Source organism: Xiphophorus hellerii, unplaced genomic scaffold (genome assembly GCF_003331165.1).
Source record: "Xiphophorus hellerii strain 12219 unplaced genomic scaffold, Xiphophorus_hellerii-4.1 PGA_scaffold_63__1_contigs__length_250000, whole genome shotgun sequence".
Taxonomy (NCBI): Eukaryota; Metazoa; Chordata; class Actinopteri; order Cyprinodontiformes; family Poeciliidae; genus Xiphophorus; species Xiphophorus hellerii.
The window spans coordinates 22437-44418 of NW_022587638.1; the positions used below are offsets into that span (position 1 = coordinate 22437).

Consider the following 21982-nt stretch of genomic DNA (forward strand, 5'->3'; position numbering starts at 1 on the left):
TAGAAACTATTTATGGTTCAGAATATAATCCAACTGTTAAAATATGAAACGCCATGCCTTACTAAGCTATGACTTAGTAGCACTGATAACAAATATTAATCTTCCAAACTGCTTCTGTTGACCAAAAACTCTTAATCTGGAAGGTGTTATGAAGGGTTCTAGTTTCTTTACCCACATAGAGAACAGATAATCAGGTGAATAAAGTTTATTTGAACAATGATGAAAAGTGAGATTGTGTGGATCTTGTTCTTCAGAGCAGCAACTGGGGTTGTCTGTACTCTGAAGAGCAATGAGATAGAGATGGTGAGTTTGAGGTAGTCGGAAAGTGGAGCTTCAGGAAGAATTAGACTCATCTTACTTGAAATGAAGATTATCTTCCGCCAGGGGGGTAAAACAATGGTTTCCGGGGTTTGGTCTCCTTGTGGAAGTCCTGGAAGTGGTCCAGGATCCAAAATGGAGTTTTGATGGGGTGAGTTCTTGATGGCGAAGATGATGATGATGATGATGATGATGATGATGATGATGGTGGTGGTGGTGGTGGTTCAGTCCTCCAAACTTAAACTTCCTGGTATCTTTAATCTGGCTCCTTCTGTTGCAGATTCCCAGTCCATTCCCAGTTTGTTCCCAGTTTGTTCCCAGTCCATGCATAATTATTTCTTCCGGACCGGAACCACAGCTGGATGCGACTCTGCTACTGGAACCAGTTTGATACTGGGAGGTCGCAGGAAGTCGACACGTTTTCTGTGCGAGTGAATTATTGCATTGCTGTCACCTGTCGGCCTGGATCCACCGCTGCCACCACTTGTGAAGTAGTGAGGTCAAAGGGTCAGCCAGCGCTTTCAGATTCTTCTGAAGACGTTTATTACAACGTTTGGCTCCGACTGGACTCACTGTTCTGATAGTCACTTGGCAACACACCTGCACTTGATTGGACTAGACCACAATCAAACCAAACAAAATCTAAACAAGAAAAAGATTATTAATCGAATTTACAAACTCCTTTACTTCATTAAATAGTCTGCAAAACAAATCAGGTAATAAAGGACAAAAAACTCCAAAAGTTAAAGAAAAGAAACAAAATACGCAAAAAACCCTCTAATTGGTAGAACCCAGTGATGTAATCAATGACATCATCCGGTCATTAAGCATGGCAACATCATCATCATCGTCATCATCACCATCTCTTCCCATCTCATATTGCATCAACTATAAAATATTTCTAACTTCCAAAGCAGTTCCCAGGGTTTTAGGGTATTGTGTTTGTTTTAATGTCAAATTATGGACGGTGACCTTGAGTGTCAAGAAAGGTGCCTACAAATAAAATGTATTATTATTATTATTATTATTATTAGGAGCAGCAGAGCAGCACTGTGGAATACTTGGACTAGACATTTGTGCCCGTTTTCCACCGGCTCTACTTCAGCAGCTCGGCTCGGTTCGGCTCGGCTTTACTTCGGCTTTACCGCTTTTCCACCGGCCGTCTCGGCTCTGTAGCAGAGTGCCGCCCCCTGGCGGTGGGGGGTATAGCGCTCTGCCTCCAGGTGCCATGTGCTGTGTTTCCTAACGCCAGTTGTTGTTTTTTTGAGACAAAAGAAGAAGAGAGAGCTGAGCTATTGTTTTATAGCCGATTGTGATTTTTCTGGAACTTCAAGAAAATGCGCGGTGGGAGGAAAACTGTGATGTGGCGAGGAAGAGGAGGAGGAAGAGGAAACGGAGGAGGAGGAAGAGAAGGAGGAAGACGAAGAGGAGGAGGAAGAGGAGGAGGAGGAGGAAACGGAGGAGGAGGAAGAGAAAGAGGAGGAGGAGGAAACGGAGGAGGAGGAAGAGAAGGAGGAAGAGGAGGAGGAGGAAGAGAAGGAGGAGGAAGACGAGGAGGAAGAAGAGAAGGAGGAGGAGGAAGAGGAAGAGGAGGAGGAGGAAACGGAGGAGGAAGAGGAGGAGGAAGAGAAGGAGGAGGAGGAAGAGAAAGAGGAGGAGGAGGAAGGAAACGGAGGAGGAGGAAGAGAAGGAGGACGAGGAGGAGGAAGAGGAGGAAGAGGAGGAGGAGGAAACGTAGGAGAAGGAAGAGAAGGAGGAAGAGGAGGAGGAAGAGGAGGAGGAGGAGGAAGAGGAGGAGGAGGAAACGTAGGAGAAGGAAGAGAAGGAGGAAGAGGAGGAGGAGGAAGAGAAGGAGGAGGAGGAAGACGAGGAGGAAGAAGAGAAGGAGGAAGAGGAAGAAGACAGCTGATCTCCACCTTGCAGGGAGGAAAGCAGGTGGTTCAGATGGTGCAGGTGAGCTAACGATGATTTTTTTTATTAAACTTCTATAAAACTTGTAATAGTGCCGAATATACATGAGCTAATGTTAGCCAGGGTGTTGCAAATAACGTAATAGTGTCAGAATTCATTCCCAATGTGTTTTCAGATGTTGGTGAACTGCAGACCATCGCGGTTCTTCCTGCAGCCTCTGAGTTGGAGGATCTCATCAGTGTCCGTCTTCCTGACCGCCGGTCGGTTTTTACCTCCAGGATGTCCAGAGACCTTCAGCTTCTGGAGCAGGAACCACATGAGCTCCATGTGCTGATGAAACATTTCTAATTTAAAATGTGTCTGATGTTCTTAGAGTTGAAGTGCATTAACAATCTGTTGTTTTTCACTTCAATATGTTTAATTATGATTCATCTGATGTCCAAGTTACACTGAGAACAAATAAAACTGTATTCCTTCTAATCTGACTGGTTCTAGTTTTAATCAAACCTTCATGTTTCCACTTTTTAGTCTCTAAGAATTAAAAGTTTAAACTCTTAGTCTTATTTATCACTAATTAAGGTTGCAGGTTTTGGACACATTTTCTCTCTTTCTTACGTTGAAGATTCTCCAGGCAGACAGATAAACAGAGTGGATAGAAAGATGATGTAGAAAGTAGAAATGAACATGACTTGTATTTTGGGTTTTTGTTAATAGCAGCCCTGATAATAATGTGAAAATGTTTGGTTTGCTGAATAATGTATTAATAATGTGTCAATGACATATTTCTACAACATAATGTTATTTTCACTCTGTCTAAAGCTCCTCTCGTTTTGGGAGGATTGTATTAGGACCTTGATGCCAAACAAACTACAGTTTGTACAATAATGTGAGGAGAGATTATAAAAAAGAGACTTTGTTCACTGAGAGAAAACAGCATTTATTTTCTTCTTTTATTTGCCTCGGCTCTTCATGGAGCTCTGCCATCAGCTGGTAGCTGCTTCCTCCTGAAGGAGATCCAGTTGTTGTTCTGACGGTTCTCCTCATCGTTCTCCATCATGTCAGCCATGTTCCTCCTCTTCTGTTCTCTGGGAAAAGTAATCAGATGTTAGAGCTTGCAGCACATAAATGTAGATAAATAACAGAGTTACTAATGTGGGAGTTACAAACACAGAAGGAATTATTAAAAACAGACATGTTACTTTATATATATGCAAATACTTTTTTACCATCCAGACCTGAACAATTATAAATAACTGGAATAGTTGCATTAATTAAAGACAAAACGTAATTAGTTGTACGTTTTTTACCTATGCAGACGTACAGCACAGGTATAAAATACTGCTATCGTTTTCTTTAGGTTTATTGGTTTTATGTCCTCTACAATTAATAATTCATAACCATTTAATAACTGAATATCATATAACATGTTTTATTATCACAATGGGGGAAACTCCGATGCAATAACAGCAAAATGAGAAACAATCGAAGCTCATAGATTCAAGATAAAACAAAAAAACCAAATGAAGGCAAAATGCTGAACAATATTGACATCATTTAGAAGTGAGGAATGTGAAACTGAGTATCTTCAGAAAATGTGTTTGAGCAATAAAAATACTTTGTGTTTCAAATGTCTTCCATGACTGTATGTAGGCAACTTTAAATATATTAAAAAGCAGACAGATATATCTACAAACTGCTCACCTGGCTGGAGAGCAGCGGTGGCGGCGTTAGCTGCATCTGGGTCGGTGTTTGTATCTTCATCACTTCCGTGTTGCAGCGAGTTGAAACGTTGCGTCTTCATTTTTCTTCTCTTTGCTGCTCTGTCTGACCATCTGACCACGCCCTCAGCCAATCAGTGAACTGGAGTGAAGCTTGCGTCACCCACCAAACCAGTAGGGGTCTAAAAAGCCGGTGGAAAAGCTCTGGAAGCGAGCCGAGCCGGGCCGAGTCGAACCAAGCTGGACTGGTGGAAAAGGGGCATTGGACCGATGTCCTGTGATGAGACCAGCGTGGCTTGGACCAGATTTCCCAGCAGTTTCGATGGTTTGGGACCTGCAGCGAGCCGAGCAGACTCCGGGGTCTGGAACCAACCAGCAGAGCCTGCAGGTACGTTTTACCTGTCAGGACCAGAGAGAAAAACTTCTGTAGCTGTGAAACATCTGGATCCACCCCAGAGGCCTGAAGGCAGAAACCGCTGGATGAACTCTGAACTCTGGAATCGGCTTCCCTGAACTGGTAGAATGACAAGAGACAGAAAGTGGAACATTATGGGATAGAAACCTGGAGCCACCAGGTCTCCACAAAACATCTGCATCAGGATCCAGATGTTTCTGGCCTCACGGTCTGGGTTTGAGATTTGGATCTGAACCATCAAATATCTTGCAGACAGACTGAAAATCCATTCTTCTTCAGAAACTTTATTTAAGTCTCTGTGCTAACATGGCAGCATTCATGTGATGTATTTATTTTAATGTGCTAATAATTAGAACCAAAACCGCTGACTTGGCTTGGCTCAGTTGGAGTCCAGGAGGAAGCTGAGAAACTTTACACATTCAAATAAAATAATTGTTCAGTTTGTGAAAATTCTCTCCAAGATAATGAAAGCACAAAATCAATCAGTTCTTTCTGCTCATGGCTCCTGAACGCTGGGATCCTGCTGAGTCCGGTTCTCGACCAAAGCAGCCAATCACCTGCAGCCTCCCTGGTCATGTGACCGGCAGGACCTCCAGTTTCTCCTTCAGATGTTGGTGCTGGAGTGTGTGGTGGAAAAGTTGTCCATGCGGAATCGAACCACTCTCCCGTTGGCCGGCGGCGCATAGAGCAGGTGGCGGGAGAACACCTGGCGGCAGGCTTTGCGGAAGTTCTCGGACAGGAAGGCGTAGAGGATGGGGTTGATGCAGGAGTTCCCGTAGGACAGGCAGTGGGACACGATGCGGAGCGCAAAGGTGGCGTCGTTCAGCGGGTAGGTGCCGAACTCCACCCACATGACGATGATGTGGTGCGGCATCCAGCAGATGGTGAAGCCCGTGACGACCAGGAGGATGGTCTGGACCGTCTGGAGAGGAACCACAGGGAACACAAACCAGTTTAACACCACCAGACAGAAACATTCAAACCAGTGAGGGGTGGAGGGAAGGTCCAGTTCCAGAACAGGATTCTGCTGGGAAACCAGATTCTCGGACTCCTTCCAGTTCACCCGTTAAATTACTTTGAACTGTAGTTTATGCTTAAATATCTGGTTCATATCACCAAACTGAATCCTATCCAGTGTCTTGAGGCTTCATGCTTGACATGCAAAGATTCTGGGAAACCTTAGTTGATTTCACTGCAGAATTATGGATTCAACATTTCCAATGACAAGCAATGAGCGAGGAACTGCGACGCTGTGAGACCTCTGGTGGAGGCAGCTGGTACTGCCCAGGTCAGCAATAAGCTGCTGCAGAAAAGGGTCTCTGTTGAAATTCTGTGAAAAGCAGCAATTTTCATACGGCTGAAAATTGGCCTCATCAGATCTTTTCATCAAAAATCGAGATGATTCAAAATTGCCACGTTTTCACTAAACAAATTCATTTTTGGAATTCGACTGATAAATTTGATGGTCAATGGAAACACAGTGATTGACTCTCCCATAGCAACCAGCTGGCGACAGTGGAAACGAGAAACTCGTTTTACAGGAAGAACATTTCAGCAGAACCAGAACCAGAACCAGAGTGTCTGAGTGACTGGGGGGTGGAGTGGATCAAACAAAAACCACAGAGAGTAGGACTTGTCCAATGAGGCCCTGATGAGGCCCTGCAGGGGCCCTGATGATGCTCTGAAGGGCTCTATCGGGGCCCCCAGGGGCCAGTGACCTGATCACAGATCTCCTTTTCTAATCCACAGCCAGCCTGCCTCTGGTTTTGTCCGGAGTTTTTCCAGTGATCCTGGTTTTCCTGTTGCTGGATGATGACGCGGCTGCTGCTCCTGTTATGGATGGTTTTCCAGAACGGCCTTCAGTTGGAAACAAACTGAAGCTTATCTGCTGTTTCTCTGCTGGTTGGTTTAAAGCAGCTCTATAAATAACTGGAGCTGCAACAGGCCGGCTCTTTAACGCTCCTCCTGCCTCCATCTTCTACACTTTCACTGTTTCTATACACACAAACTTTTCTACCGCTCTTCCCATCACCGCATGCTGGGCTATGGTGTGTTCATGATCTCATCAACATGTCAAATATTTGCAATTTTTCCTCATCTGGAAGATAACCGCGCTCCTCCTGAGCTGCTACATCAGATGATGTCAGACTGAATTTATTTGAGACTTTTTCTGAGTTTATGACATGATGGAGCTAAAGACCACTAGCCCATCAGCGAAGGTAAACGCCAGAGGAGGAAGCTGCTGAGCTTTTAAAAGAAAGGTTTGATTCCAAGGGCGTAAATCTCATCTCATTATTGGGGGAAACATAAGCAGGAAAGTTTCTTAAGAGCAATTTTTTGGGGTCGGCAAAGTTGCATAGAAATGTAAAGTAAAATGTGGTTCAAAAACTTTTTAAACCACATTCAAGTTGCAGGAACAAAAATGACTGATAATGCACAAACATGTTTTATTCTCAGTAAGCAAATTATTGAGAAGTAAAACTAAAATTCAAATGTTGCTTTTATTCAAGTTTTGTTCAGTCTGATCTAATCTCTGCTTCACCTTTACAAACATTTAAGGCTCTAAATAAAAAAGCTTTAATGAGTAACTGCTCTTAATAATATTCATCATAAACATTGATTAATTGAAATCTCTCCCAATACAAGTTATGGGATATTGAAATTATAACTTGTTAAGTTGCTTTATTTTTAACCCTTTTTTAGTTTTGCCATATCCTGGATGGATGAGAACTAAAAAGTAGATAGAAATGAATATCTGGGGAATATAAGTTAAACTAACACTTAAATCACTGTGCTTTATATGGAAAAATATTCCGATTTTATTTTGTGGTTTTACAGGCTCTACGTTGAAGAGAGTGAGAAATAAAGTTATAACTTTTAGTTTTTTTCTATCTGTTCTGGGCTCCCACTCTGAGCTGGTCCACTTCCTCAGCTCCTCCCTCCCGTTTCAAACTCTAATTAACTAAAAGTTAAAGAGCTAAATATAAATGAGATGTTTGACAAAAAAAGCTGAAGTCTATGAAAGCAGTGTAGCAGTTTTGCTAATAAGGCAGTTTATCATAATTCAGCCAAAGTAATAAATTAACAAACTGCAGTCTGATTATTGTTAATGTGTTTCTTCTTATTGAGCAGTGAAAGCAAATCAAATGTTTACATGTCTTTTGTTTTAAGTATTTACTTTTTATTTGTGCTGCAGAGCCACAGCTAGCAGCTAACAGCTAGCAGCTAACAGCTAGCAGCTAACAGCTAGCAGCTAACAGCTAGCAGCTAACAGCTAGCAGCTAACAGCTAGCAGCTAGCTCCTCTCTTCAGTGGCTCTAACGGAGCCAGTACCGTTCCTGCTGTTGCTCCTCCTACACTTTGGACTGAACCATTGTTCTAACCTAAAAATTAATTCTTATTTTTTTCTTAGATAAATAGCAGATTTATTTTGCTCTTTGTATCTTTTGCGTTTTCATGTTGATATTGTTTAAATGCAAACCTTTCTTCTATAATTTCTTTGGGTGGCCAATTCTAGACTTTTTCAAGATTGTGGTGGCGCAAACCTCTGGACCCTTCTGGGATTTCTGCCCATGTTTGATTCCTCTAGTTTACTGAACGTATGCGTCTGTTTTAGCTCAACTGTAGTTTATGAATAAAGACAAATGAAGTAGCTTCTTTCACAGCAGCCAGCTAGATAGAGATTAGCTATCAGTCTTTCCTAACCCTTCCTGTCTAGCGGCGGGTCAGGAGAGAATCTCCCTCCTCTTTGGTCTGAATCTGACCGGGTCCAGATCGCTGCGCTGCATTAACGTCTCTACCAGCAGCTTCTAAGCTTTCTATGATGTTGAACATATGTTGCCAGGTTCTCCTTCATCCATCCATATGTCCTCCATAAAATATGCTCTTCATCATAAACCCCACTCCTGTTTCTAAATATATCCTCAGCTCCCTCCAGACCCAAACCGCTAATGTTCCTGCTCGTCTTTCACAAGCTGTCTAGAAACATCCTGTCTTCTGTCAAACAGGTTTCCACACAAATGTTCCTGTGAGGTTGTGAAGAGCCAATCATTAAACATCTGCAATAGGAAGCTGATCCTTACAGACTAATGTAGCCGAAGACGGGTCCAACCCAATAAACAATAATGTAACCAAAGACGGGTCCAACCCAATAAACAATAATGTAACCAAAGACGGGTCCAACCCAATAAACAATAATGTAGCCAAAGACGGGTCCAACCCAATAAACAATAATGTAGCCAAAGACGGGTCCAACCCAATAAACAATAATGTAGCCAAAGACGGGTCCAACCCAATAAACAATAATGTAACCAAAGACGGGTCCAACCCAATAAACAATAATGTAGCCAAAGACGGGTCCAACCCAATAAACAATAATGTAACCAAAGACGGGTCCAACCCAATAAACAATAATGTAACCAAAGACGGGTCCAACCCAATAAACAATAATGTAGCCAAAGACGGGTCCAACCCAATAAACAATAATGTAGCCAAAGACGGGTCCAACCCAATAAACAATAATGTAACCAAAGACGGGTCCAACCCAATAAACAATAATGTAACCAAAGACGGGTCCAACCCAATAAACAATAATGTAGCCAAAGACGGGTCCAACCCAATAAACAATAATGTAGCCAAAGACGGGTCCAACCCAATAAACAATAATGTAACCAAAGACGGGTCCAACCCAATGGTGGAGCATTCAGAACAGCCTGACGCACCAAGCAGTTCATAAACCTGATGAATATCAGCACAAGGATTAAATCAACCAAACAGGGAAAAGCTTTTAAACTGCAGTTTCCATTTACAGGAGAGAAAAAGAAGCAGAAGATATGAAGGTCATCCAACCATCCATCATCCAACCATCCATCATCCAACCATCCATCATCCAACCGCCCATCATCCAACCATCCATCATCCAACCGCCCATCATCCAACCGCCCATCATCCAACCATCCATCATCCAACCGCCCATCATCCAACCGCCCATCATCCAACCATCCATCATCCAACCATCCATCATCCAACCGCCCATCATCCAACCATCCATCATCCAACCATCCATCATCCAACCGCCCATCATCCAACCATCCATCATCCAACCATCCATCATCCAACTGCCCATCATCCAACTGCCCATCATCCAACCGCCCATCATCCAACCATCCATCATCCAACCATCCATCATCCAACCGCCCATCATCCAACCATCCATCATCCAACCATCCATCATCCAACCATCCATCATCCAACCATCCATCATCCAACCGCCCATCATCCAACCATCCATCATCCAACTGCCCATCATCCAACCGCCCATCATCCAACCATCCATCATCCAACCATCCATCATCCAACTGCCCATCATCCAACCATCCATCATCCAACCATCCATCATCCAACCATCCATCATCCAACCGCCCATCATCCAACCATCCATCATCCAACCATCCATCATCCAACTGCCCATCATCCAACCGCCCATCATCCAATGGCCATCATTCATCCATCCACCATCCAACCATCCATCATCCATCATCCAACCGCCCATCATCCAACCATCCATCATCCTACCATCCATCATCCATCATCCAACCGCCCATCATCCAACCATCCATCATCCAACCGCCCATCATCCAACCATCCATCATCCTACCATCCATCATCCATCATCCAACCGCCCATCATCCAACCATCCATCATCCAACCATCCATCATCCAACCATCCATCATCCAACCATCCATCATCCAACCGCCCATCATCCAACCATCCATCATCCAACCGCCCATCATCCAACCGCCCATCATCCAACCATCCATCATCCAACCATCCATCATCCAACCATCCATCATCCAACCATCCATCATCCAACCGCCCATCATCCAACCATCCATCATCCAACCATCCATCATCCAACCGCCGATCATCCAACCATCCATCATCCAACTGCCCATCATCCAACCGCCCATCATCCAACCATCCATCATCCAACCGCCCATCATCCAACCGCCCATCATCCAACCATCCATCATCCAACCATCCATCATCCAACCGCCCATCATCCAACCATCCATCATCCAACCATCCATCATCCAACCGCCCATCATCCAACCATCCATCATCCAACCATCCATCATCCAACTGCCCATCATCCAACTGCCCATCATCCAACCGCCCATCATCCAACCATCCATCATCCAACCATCCATCATCCAACCGCCCATCATCCAACCATCCATCATCCAACCATCCATCATCCAACCATCCATCATCCAACCATCCATCATCCAACCGCCCATCATCCAACCATCCATCATCCAACTGCCCATCATCCAACCGCCCATCATCCAACCATCCATCATCCAACCATCCATCATCCAACTGCCCATCATCCAACCATCCATCATCCAACCATCCATCATCCAACCATCCATCATCCAACCGCCCATCATCCAACCATCCATCATCCAACCATCCATCATCCAACTGCCCATCATCCAACCATCCATCATCCAACCATCCATCATCCAACTGCCCATCATCCAACCATCCATCATCCAACCATCCATCATCCAACCATCCATCATCCAACCGCCCATCATCCAACCATCCATCATCCAACCATCCATCATCCAACTGCCCATCATCCAACCGCCCATCATCCAATGGCCATCATTCATCCATCCACCATCCAACCGTCCATCATCCATCATCCAACCGCCCATCATCCAACCATCCATCATCCAACCATCCATCATCCTACCATCCATCATCCATCATCCAACCGCCCATCATCCAACCATCCATTATCCAACCGCCCATCATCCAACCATCCATCATCCAACCGCCCATCATCCAACAACCCATCATTCATCCATCCACCATCCAACCATCCATCATCCAACCGCCCATCATCCAACTGCCCATCATTCATCCATCCACCATCCAACCATCCATCATCCATCATCCAACCGCCCATCATCCAACCATCCATCATCCAACTGCCCATCATCCAACCATCCATCATCCATTATCCAACCGCCCATCATCCAACCATCCATCATCCAACCACCCATCATCCAACAACCCATCATTCATCCATCCACCATCCAACCATCCGTTCTACTTTTCCCATCTCTCTCTGCATTTCTCAGACGCTGTTGGTGAACAGAACCAATCTACTGATTGTTTCGTTGGTTCCGGTTCTCTGAACTCAGCAGCCGAAACCTGATTAATCCAGTTTATCTTTCTGACAGGAAATTTTTTCTGAGTGGGAAAGTTCAACTACCTGCAGACCGGATGGTCCATGTGAAAGGTTTTGTTCTGGCCTGCTGGTCCGGTGTAGTGATGGTTTGGGTCACCAGATCTCTGGGTCAGAGCCGTTTCCTGCAGCTCATCATTTCTCCTTAAGGGATTCCTTAACAAATCTGCTTTATGACTTCATGTTTTTGTTCTGGTGACTCAGCAGATTTAATAACGCCTCTTATCAGTCTGAGCAGATCCATAAAGCAGAACCAGGTTGTTCCAGAAACCGGACCGAACCCAGCCCGGCCCGCCGCTCTGGGCGAATCTGTGCCAAGACTTCAGAGGAACCTCCTCTATTCTTAGACACTGTCTAAATATTTACCCAGCAGCCTTTGTTCCTCCGCAGCACCGCGCAGCAGAACCTGTAAACGACCCGGTTCTGCTGCTGCAGGACGCCTGCTCTCTGTCGCCTGCCAGCCGGGCCGGGACCACAACCAGTACCTGGACCGAGACCTGACTGGATATGGTACTGCTGGTAGCACTGTGTCTAAACCGGACCGGCTTGGACCCAAAACCCTGCAGAGGTGTTGAGATCAAATGTCTTAACGGTAGAAGCTCATCATCATCATCAGCCTCCTCTTCATCACTAGCCCAGATGACAAACCCAGAAGAACTCTGAACTCTGATGAACTGATTCCTTCCATCAACGTTTCTTCTCACTGGGAGGAATCACTGACCTGAGGAGGAAGAGAGGGAGGAGGTATAGGAAGAGTAGTTCACCTTTCGTTTGGACAGCTTGGACCTCTTGGACATGTTCTTCATCTTTTTATGCAGGTGGCACAAAACCTGGAAGACAGACAGCAGACCTGGGATCAGTCAGCAAAGCTTTGGGTCGGAGGTTCTGGTCTGGCAGAGGGCAAATTTGTTTCCAGAACCTTCTTCACAACACCTGAAAGCTTCAAAAAATTATTCAGTTCATATCCAGATTTTCACCTTAATTAGCAGGATTGTTACAAAACAGCTTGTTGCCTTGGAGACCAATATGATGGTTCTGTCAGCCGACATCAACCGGCTTCAGGCGGAAATATTTATTTAGTTAGTAAACAGGAAGGCTTGATGTCGTTTTCTGTTCTGCAGCTGAATCTGGGAAAAACCAGATTTTTTCCCATCTAGTTCCCAACTGGTTCCCTATTGGTTCCCAACTGGTTCCCTACAAGTTCTCTATTGGTTCCCATCTGGTTCCCTACTGGTTCCCAACCAGTGGGAACCAGTAGCAGGCGTCAACGTATTCATATCTGTGAGACAGACTTGAGCAGAACGATGCTGATCAATAGACTATCAGTAGATCCATCAGGCAGCATGAAGTCAGGTTGTGTAGCGCCCCCTACTGGCCAGCTGCTGATAGGAAGGAGACAGGAACCAACCTCTGGACCAGTCATCTTTAATCTCACTGGACGCTGAGCCCAATGTTACGTCGCCGCCATTTTGAATGTGGCAGTAGAGCGATGGGAGCTCCATACTTCATGTTCTTGTTTCAATCGTTTAACAGTAAAAACTGGATAAACTGGACCCATTAGCATTTCATTTCACAGGTAAGTATTAAAGAAAATAATGTAATTTTATGAGCAGAATTTCTTGGCTTTGCGGCTAGAATCTAGCTTCTAAACAACCAAGAAATATTTCCCAGATAAATAACTGGGCCAAAGAAACCACTCTGGTTATAATTTTGTTAGCTTAGCTAACTTTCATACTGTGTAGTTTTATTAACAAGAGAAAGCTGATGACCAGAGGGTTTTAGAGGTCAGTCAGGATCAGCACCGACTGTTTTTCTCCAGTCTTCTGTTTCAAAATGTCGATGTTTAACTATGTTGTAAAGATGCTCAAGTCAATGCCCCTATTTGTTCAAAATGTATGTTTTTCCAAAATGTGAAGGAGTCACCATTTAATTTTCTATTACACCGTTAGATAATTTGTCTTTTGTCTGTGTCCACCAGGACGTCTCAGAAGTCACTGGTCTGCTCCCACCCAGATGAAAAAAAACACTTTAGTATATTTCAAACATACTTACATTTATCTAAGTACATTTTAAGTATACTAAGTATTAAGTGTACTACATATAAATATATACAAAGTATACTAACGGCGCGCTTTTACCAATTTTGACATTATAACTTTAAACACACTTAAATATAATTTATTTGCTCAAGTGTACCAATGAAATAATATGCTTTTAAATACATTGTGTATATTTTAAAATATATCAAAATAGAATTTTTTTAAAATTCACTTAAGTCTTACTTTAAAAGTAAATATTAAATATACTGAAATTTCAGAAAGTTTTAAATGACACCTCAGTGTATACTTTAGGCTAATAAAGTGCCTTTTTAGGTTCCTTAAAAATCTTTTACTATTTTGTTAAAATGGCAAAGAATAAAAAAATAACAATCCTTATAGTGGAACTTGATGTAACGCTGTTTAATAAAGTATAATGTGTTCACAGTACAGGGGGAAAAGTGATGACCATTCTAAGGGCCCTTGACCACAGGTCCCCCCCACCAAAAAAAAAAAGTTTTTTACAGAAATAGAAAAAAAACTCGGGGTCCTGTCAATTACTGTTATTGTGGTTTTTTAAAATTGGTTTTAGCAGTAAAAATTAAACGTTGCCCCTCCCAGAACAAAAAGCACACATTCATATTTGCACTGAACTCCCCCCGTATCTGCTAAATGGTTCGTTCCTGCTTGGAGCGCTTGACGTTTTTTAGCAGCAGTCAGTAGAAGACACTGTGGCAGTTTCTATGCTGCCTAGAAAATTAATAAAGGCAAGTTTAAAAAAAAAGAGAGATAAGAAAGAGAAAAATACAAGAGTATCAATTTGTAACAGTTTTTCTCCAAGAGAGGAGAAGACTGTGAGATTATCAACCATTTAGCATAGTTAGCTTAGCTACAGACTACTGTTGGCCTCCATACCATTTAATGAATTAAGGAAAAGAAATACCAAGATATTCATATATTTATCTTGTCCCTGTACCGTTTACCACACTTGACAACAGGTGAGTCGGTCAGCAGCAGCTCTAACCCCGATACCAGCATAACCTTTAACCCCTGTCCCAGTGAAGAAGGTGAGCAACATTGTATCCAATGAAAAGCTAGTTAGCATCATTCCAGTGAATCTATAGGGATTTCTCTGTCTTTGCTCTTTTCAGAATTACACAACAAAAACAATATATTTGTTGCTAACAGAAATTCAAACAATCTTTATAAAATGATAATAAAAAACAGCCTCCTGTCTGGACTGCAGCCAATCCACACAGTTTTAGATGTAACAGAAACTGTAACAGTAATTGCACAGGGGGGGCCCAATCTGATTTTGTGTCATGGGGCCCAAGATTCCTGGCGGCGCCCCTGTGTGTTCATGCCTCAAAATATCAAACATTGACAGTTTAGTGACAGAACAAACAATACCCGTCCTTAACACCAAATGTAGCAGATATCTTCACTTACATTTCTCTGAATCTGATCTATTGTTTTCAGTTTAACAAAAACACAGAAGCTATTTTTACCCAATCCATTTTCAGATGTATGATGTAAGATCTATCTTTTAGTGTCATGATGTGTGGTGGTGAGGTAGACGCAGTGGACCCAGGTATGAAGAGTAAATGATGATTTAATGGTAATAAACACAAATAATCCAGGCAGCAAAGGTGAGCAGCGGCAAAGACTCACACACTGGTATCAACTGACAGGAAACACAAATAACATCTGGATAGACGAGGACCGACAGGAAACAAGAGACACAGCTGGATTTAAATACACAGAGAGTAATCAGGGAACACGAGACACAGCTGGGAGCAGTCACAGGTAGACGGGACAACACTCAAAAAACACAGAAACCTAAATTAACACACAGAGAAACCAAATCCTCACAATGGGCTCTTTGCACCTGCCGCGATGACGTCACAACCGCATGCGCAAATGCGGCTCTCTTTTTTCCGCTTTGAGTTACCATGACAGCTAGAAAAGACAATGTCTTATTTCAGACGCAAATAAAACAATACTATGAACATTGCTGTCTTCCTAATATAATGGGCTTTTAAGTTTTCATGGATTTCCAAGCGGTCCTGAATTAAGAAGACGGTGGCTTGTAAATATTGTTGCTACCAGTTAAAGCTAACGCCGCACAGCAAAGTTTACAGCCTTCACTTCACTCTGGATCAACTTCTTCAGCCTAAAGCAGAAGGTAAAGGAGCCTCCTGTGTTATTTCCATGGAATCACTTCTGTATTCAGCCTGAAAGAGTTTATGGGAACCAGACAGCAGACCAGAGCCAGACAGCCGAGCTACTGACCCGCCTGTACACACTGCTGGAAACACCGTCCTGCTTCACAAGAACATGCAAAACTAATAAAGCGAAGTAACACGGAGACCTTAAGGAACACGGCCATATTTTTCTAAAAGCAACAACTGAACCTGAACCGTCAACTGAACTAGAACTCCGACACCAGAGCTGCTCTACTGTTAAGCTATGGGCTTGTTGTTCCTCAGGCTTCAGAAACAAAAAGCCTGAACCGTAAAATCCCCGTTACTTGGTCTCTGACACTAACGACAATAAACCACGTAATATACTTGAACAGAGGTAAAAACATTGTCCGTTAGAATGGATGAAAAATGTTTAGATACTTAAATAGCACATTTTTACAAGAAAAATGTCTAGCATAAGCTAAAGCTAATGTTAGCCACAAAGTTTAAAGAAAGTAAAACTCACCTTTGTATCTGTGTATAACGAGGTGAACATCTTAAAACCTTTCTCCAGCTTATTGTCGGGGTTTCGGATCGATGTTCATCATTAATTGTTACCTTGGACAAGCCCTGCAAACACCCAGTGGAAAGAGCCTTTTTCAATAGATCGGAAAAGATTGAGCCGCTTTTCCCCGAACGCGGAAGCTGAGGTGCAAAGAGCCCATTACTGAACTCCAGTTCACACTCCAGACCAGATGGTGGCGGTATTGCACACCTTTAGTTTGTTTGAAAAGAGCATGAAAAAAGAAAAGCCATGACGATAACAGAGGCTGTTCAAATTTGCCATTTTTATTCGCATAATATTGCCTTTAAAATAAAGAGGGCCTTGATAACAGTTAGTAGTTTTGGTAAATTAAAGCTGGTGACGTCCTAGTCCAAGTTAGACGACAACACAACAGGACAAGAACCGATGGAAATGAAATGTGGATCACGAAAAGAGCCGAAGGGACGAAGGCTGCTAACGTGTTGCTAGCTGGTGGTAAGTTTGCTTCAAAATGCTAATTATAAACAGTAAAGATATAGACAAAGTTACGTTGGTTTCAGAAATAATTACTTTATCAATTTTATTGTGACTTTTATGATTCTTACTATAACAATCATTCAGCTTCATGTTCTAACTGTATGGAGGCTGTTTGTTGCGACTTGATCTAGTTTTCTTCATAAACTTAACCTGGTTTTAATTAAGCTCAGTTTGACAAAGACACTTTGATATTGTGAGGCTGTTATAACTCCTTCATCATTGTTTTATCTTCAACATATTTTTTCAGTCTAAGCAGATGAAGATGAAAGAGGGATTAGAAAACCTAAAGACTTTCTGTCTCAGCAGAGGCTCTGGCTCCACCAGATCACCAACCAGCTCTGAGGATGAAGCTCCACATCGTCTTCATGGTGGAAGGATTTAGATTTTTACTGAGCAGCTGGTTACAGTTTAACAGCAGAACCTGCTGTGTTTCCAACACTAAGTGCTTAATAAACATGATTTCATTTGAAAATTATTAGACTAAAGTAGTTTGTCTCACTTAAAACAGGTTCATAGTTAATGAACATCAACTGATTCTATGATTTTACTGACTATTTTTTCTACTTCTAACATAAACAGGTAAATTAAACACCCAGAAATGTTTTTCCACTCCAGGCATTCGGTCCCAATCATCTTCAGTTCTGATGATGTCTCATACATATCGAGTCCAAAACGTCTTAAAATTCTACGTTTTTTTTCTTTGTCATTTTTCTGTACTCTTTAAAATACAAGAGTTTTCTCTGTTTAACTGCTCTGTTGTTCTGTTGTGTAGGTTTCTGTAAAGTGCAGTGAATGGGAATGTTCTGCAGATCCTCACTGATCTTAGGAAGGAGAAATGTCACTTTGTCTGGAGTAAAACTGAAATTAAAACAAAACTCAGTCCTTGGTGAAACATTTTTCACATTTCCTCTAAAGTGTACCTGTTGTTCTATTGTGCTAATTTTCATAAGAATATTGTCTGTAAACTTTTAATATATTGACAATTTCCATAATTCTGTGATAGCATATTAGCAATGTACTCTTGAAAAATGGTAATATATTGAAAGCACAAAGTTATGAGTTTCACCTGTAAAGTGTGTTAATGGATCCTTCTGTGTTCTGATGTGTTGCTGCAGTGAAGCATTAATGTACAAAGCAGAACAATAAAAGACAATAAGTAACTAAAAAGTTACTTCATTAGCAATTATAATAAACCAAAGGTGTAACTGTAGCAAACTGTAATAATCACACTACTAATATATAAAATATGTAATGCCAATATACTCAGAAGACATTCTAAATATATAATCACAAAATAGTACACTTAAGATATTCTAATCAAGCACATTTATATTACATAAGAGCCATACACTTAAAGTATACTAAGTATAACTTTAGTTGTTCCAAAGAAGCATATAATGTCCTCACTAAAACCAGGAAGATAGAGCACAGAACACCAGTTCTAAAGTCCCTCCACTGGCTCCCTGTAGCTCAAAGAATAGACTTTAAAATCCTGTTGTTAGTTTATAAATCACTGAACGGCTTAGCACCACAATACATTAAAGATCTGCTGTTGTTGTATCAACCTTCCAGACCTCTCAGGTTCTGGTTCTGGTTCTGCTCTGCATCCCCAGAACCAAACGAGGAGAAGCAGCTTTCAGCATCTATGCACCACAAATCTGGAATAAACTTCCAGAAAACTGTAAAACAGCTGAAACAATGACTTCTTTTAAATCTTGACTAAAAACCCACCTGTTTAGGATTGTATTTGAAACGTAATCAATTACAAATTTATTGATGGAACTTGACTTAATGTCATGTTTTGATTATTGATTCTATATTGCTTTGTGTTTCTGTGTTTGATATGAAGTAAAGCTCTTTGAAATGCCTTGCTGCTGAAATGTGCTATACAAAGAAAATTTGATTGATTGATTGATATAATGGTACACTTAGTACACTTTAAATTGTGATTTTCTACAATTTAATTACTATTACACTAAGCACATAATTAGTTGTTCCAAAATAACTCTTCAAGTGAACTAATCCTAAGCCAACTTGAAGTATACTCAGGATTAGTCTGACTTAAAGTATGTCAAAACTTTATATACTTACTATATTAATTCTTCACCTGGACAGTTGGAGCAGCAGACTGAACCTGCCCGGTGTTGGCAGTATAAAAAAATCCACATGTTAATGTATACTTTTTTCTTTCACTTTTTGTCTGTTTTTATGTTCATGAATACACTCGTGTGTGTGTCTTCATCAATGTGGGTATAAAAAGGATTGATCAGAATCAGCTGTACCAAATATAAACACTATGCTCTTTAAACAATTAAATAATCACATCAAAAAGTTTGAAATATTGTCTTTAGTTTCTTAATTCCCAAATATATTAGTATGTGTGACAAAATATGTCAACGACAGGTATTAACTTCAAATACTTTGTAATACGACGCTTTATAAAGTTCGGTCCATTTCCTTGTATTAGCTTACTGGCGCATAGGCCACATTCAATATGGCGGACGCTGTGACGTATCGCAGCAGCGGGCCGACCCGCTGCACGAGGCGTCTATGTATTCATGTCTTTATTCCAACTGCACCAACTGTCAGAAGCTCCAGCAGCCGCCTGGTCCCTCATCTGTGCTCAGTTACTTTCTACTCCGTGTTCAGATTCCTTTCTAGAAGAACCACAAACTGTTTCTGCTGCTGCGGACCGGATGGACCAACCGTCACGACATCATCAACGTCACCAGTTCACCGACCTTTGACCAGCTTGACAGACCTCATACTGGGACCACCCAACAGCGCTGCGGGTCTTTAACCCTAACTCACTCTTGACATCATGAAAATACTCAAACATAGAAGGAAAACATATAATTGTTTGGAGCATTTTATCTTTCATTTTTTGCTGTATGAAGGAATTTCTGACAAGCTGAACTTGTTTACTGGAACTTTAAGTTTCTGAAACACCGGAGATTTTAGAGATTTCAAAAGCTTTAAAGACCTCGGCTCCAGTGGATTGTTCTGACCCAGTTCCTCCTGTAGAACCTAAAAACCAGTTCGCAGAAGCTCTGGCCAGCTATCTTTCTCTTGGTCATCTGTCGGACCGGCGCAGGTGAGTGCGCGGCGCGCCCCGCAGCAGCTCTTTACGCACGGCTCAGCAGGTTTACGCGCGGCCTTTGGCCCCTGCTCGTGCCATTAACGCGGGTTTTACGGCGGCATGAGGAGTGAAACATTAGCCTGGAGCTGGACTGACCCTGATGTAGCAGCAGCAGATGAGCAGCAGCGGCAGGATGAAGCCCAGCAGCAGGATGGACACCTTGTAGGCGCGCCGCGGCGCCCCCAGCCCGGCCTCCCAGCAGAAGGTCTTGTTCGGGGCGCTGGAGTGGCTGGTGAGCACGTAGTTCTGCGCCACCGGCACCGAACACAGCAGGGACAGGGTCCAAATGACGCACAGCCCGGCCAGCGCGTTCCTGCGGCTGCGGACGCACGCAGAGCTCTTGGAGCGCACCACGGCGATGTAGCGGTCCACGGACATGGCAACCAGCGTGAGGATGCTGACCAGCATGCTGGCCGTGGTGAAGAAGTGTCCGAACTTGCAGAGGAAGGCTCCGAACACCCACTCTGGCAGGGAGTAGATGGTGGCGTGGAGCGGGACGCAGAAGAGGAGGAAGAGGAGGTCCGCCACGCTCAGGTTCACGATGAAGATGTTGGTGGGGCTGAGCGGGCGCGCGCCTCCGCTGGGTTTCACCCTGCCGATCACCAGCATCACCAGGGAGTTCCCGAGAAGCCCCACCACGAAGATTAGTCCGAACACCAGCGGCACGATCACCACCTCCGGCCCGGGCTCCCCCGCTGTGCGGTTAGTCTCAGCCCAGCTGTACGACTCGTTTCCCGGCGGCACCATGCTGGAGCTCCGGCTGCCGGCTGGAGGTCAGAGCCGAGCGCAGAGCGGGTCCATGGTTCGGTCCGACACGTCCGGCAGCAAAGTCCAAGCTCAGGGAACAGCTGGAAGCGCGTCCACTTAACAGAACCGCAGAGATCTGCTTCCGGTCTGAGGCTTTCAGAGTAAAACTGCAGGTCCGAGTCCAGAACAAAGCCGGTACTAGTCCTTCTGGTTCTGTGGGCTCTTCCGAAACAAATGTATGGGGGGAATTTCCTGCCATAATCCAAGAGCACACAGTTTCAGTCTGAAACAGGATTTCATGTCTTTTGTTCTCAAAACTTTTAATACTTTTGCTCACACACAAACACGCACGCGCGCACGCACACACGTTTGCGCAGCTATCTTTACTGGCACTTTCCATTGACTTCCATTTATTTCTACAGCCTAAACCCTACCCTTACCGTTACCCTGACCCCTATCCATTATATACCTAACCCTAACCTTAACCAAAACACACCTTAGTGCTAAATCTGACCCCTGTCCCAAAAACAGCATTTCCCCTTGTGGGGACCAGGCTTCAGTCCCCACAAGGAGCAGTGGGTCCCCACAACTAGTATATGTCAGGAAAATGGTCCCTACAAAGTATTAGAAACAAACCCGCGCACACACACACAGACAGACAGACAGATATCATGTCGTGACAATGTTGTCTTTGGTTGAGTGAATGAACTCCTGCCTAAGATCAGTAGCTGTTAGCGATCAGTAGCTGTTAGCAATCGGCGGCTGTTAGCAATCAGTAGCTGTTAGCAATCAGTAGCTGTTAGCAATCAGTAGCTGTTTGCGATCAGTAGCTCTTAGCGACCAGTAGCTGTTAGCAATCAGTAGCTCTTAGCGACCAGTAGCTGTTAGCAATCAGTAGCTCTTAGCGATCAGTAGCTGTTAGCGACCAGTGGCTGTTAGCGATCAGTGGCTGTTAGCGACCAGTGGCTGTTAGCGATCAGTAGCTGTTAGCGATCAGTAGCTCTTAGCGACCAGTAGCTGTTAGCAATCAGTAGCTCTTAGCGACCAGTAGCTGTTAGCGACCAGTGGCTGTTAGCGATCAGTAGCTGTTAGCGACCAGTGGCTGTTAGCGATCAGTGGCTGTTAGCGACCAGTGGCTGTTAGCGATCAGTAGCTGTTAGCGACCAGTAGCT

General features: G+C 43.3%; 1 protein-coding gene across 1 annotated transcript; it reads right to left on the reverse strand.

Moving 5' to 3' along the window:
- Positions 1-3145: 3145 nt before the first annotated feature.
- galr1b (galanin receptor 1b) lies at positions 3146-21028 on the reverse strand. Its single transcript, XM_032557342.1, has 4 exons — positions 20160-21028; positions 12389-12454; positions 3931-5284; positions 3146-3314 (listed from the first exon to the last, which is right to left on the reverse strand). The coding sequence occupies exons 1-3, from the start codon at positions 20808-20810 to the stop codon at positions 4967-4969; spliced, it is 1035 nt and encodes a 344-aa protein (XP_032413233.1). The 5' UTR covers positions 20811-21028; the 3' UTR covers positions 3146-3314; positions 3931-4966.
- Positions 21029-21982: the final 954 nt, after the last annotated feature.

Excerpts from the sequence above, each read along its gene's own strand:
- galr1b (XM_032557342.1), bottom strand. The coding sequence starts at position 20,810 with ATGGTGCCGCCGGGAAACGAGTCGTACAGCTGGGCTGAGACTAACCGC. Across the intron at positions 12,455-20,159 it reads TCTGCTGCTGCTACATCAGG|GTTTTGTGCCACCTGCATAA; the intron begins GTCAGTCCAGCT and ends TCTGTCTTCCAG. Across the intron at positions 5,285-12,388 it reads CCAAGCTGTCCAAACGAAAG|ACGGTCCAGACCATCCTCCT; the intron begins GTGAACTACTCT and ends GTTCCTCTCCAG.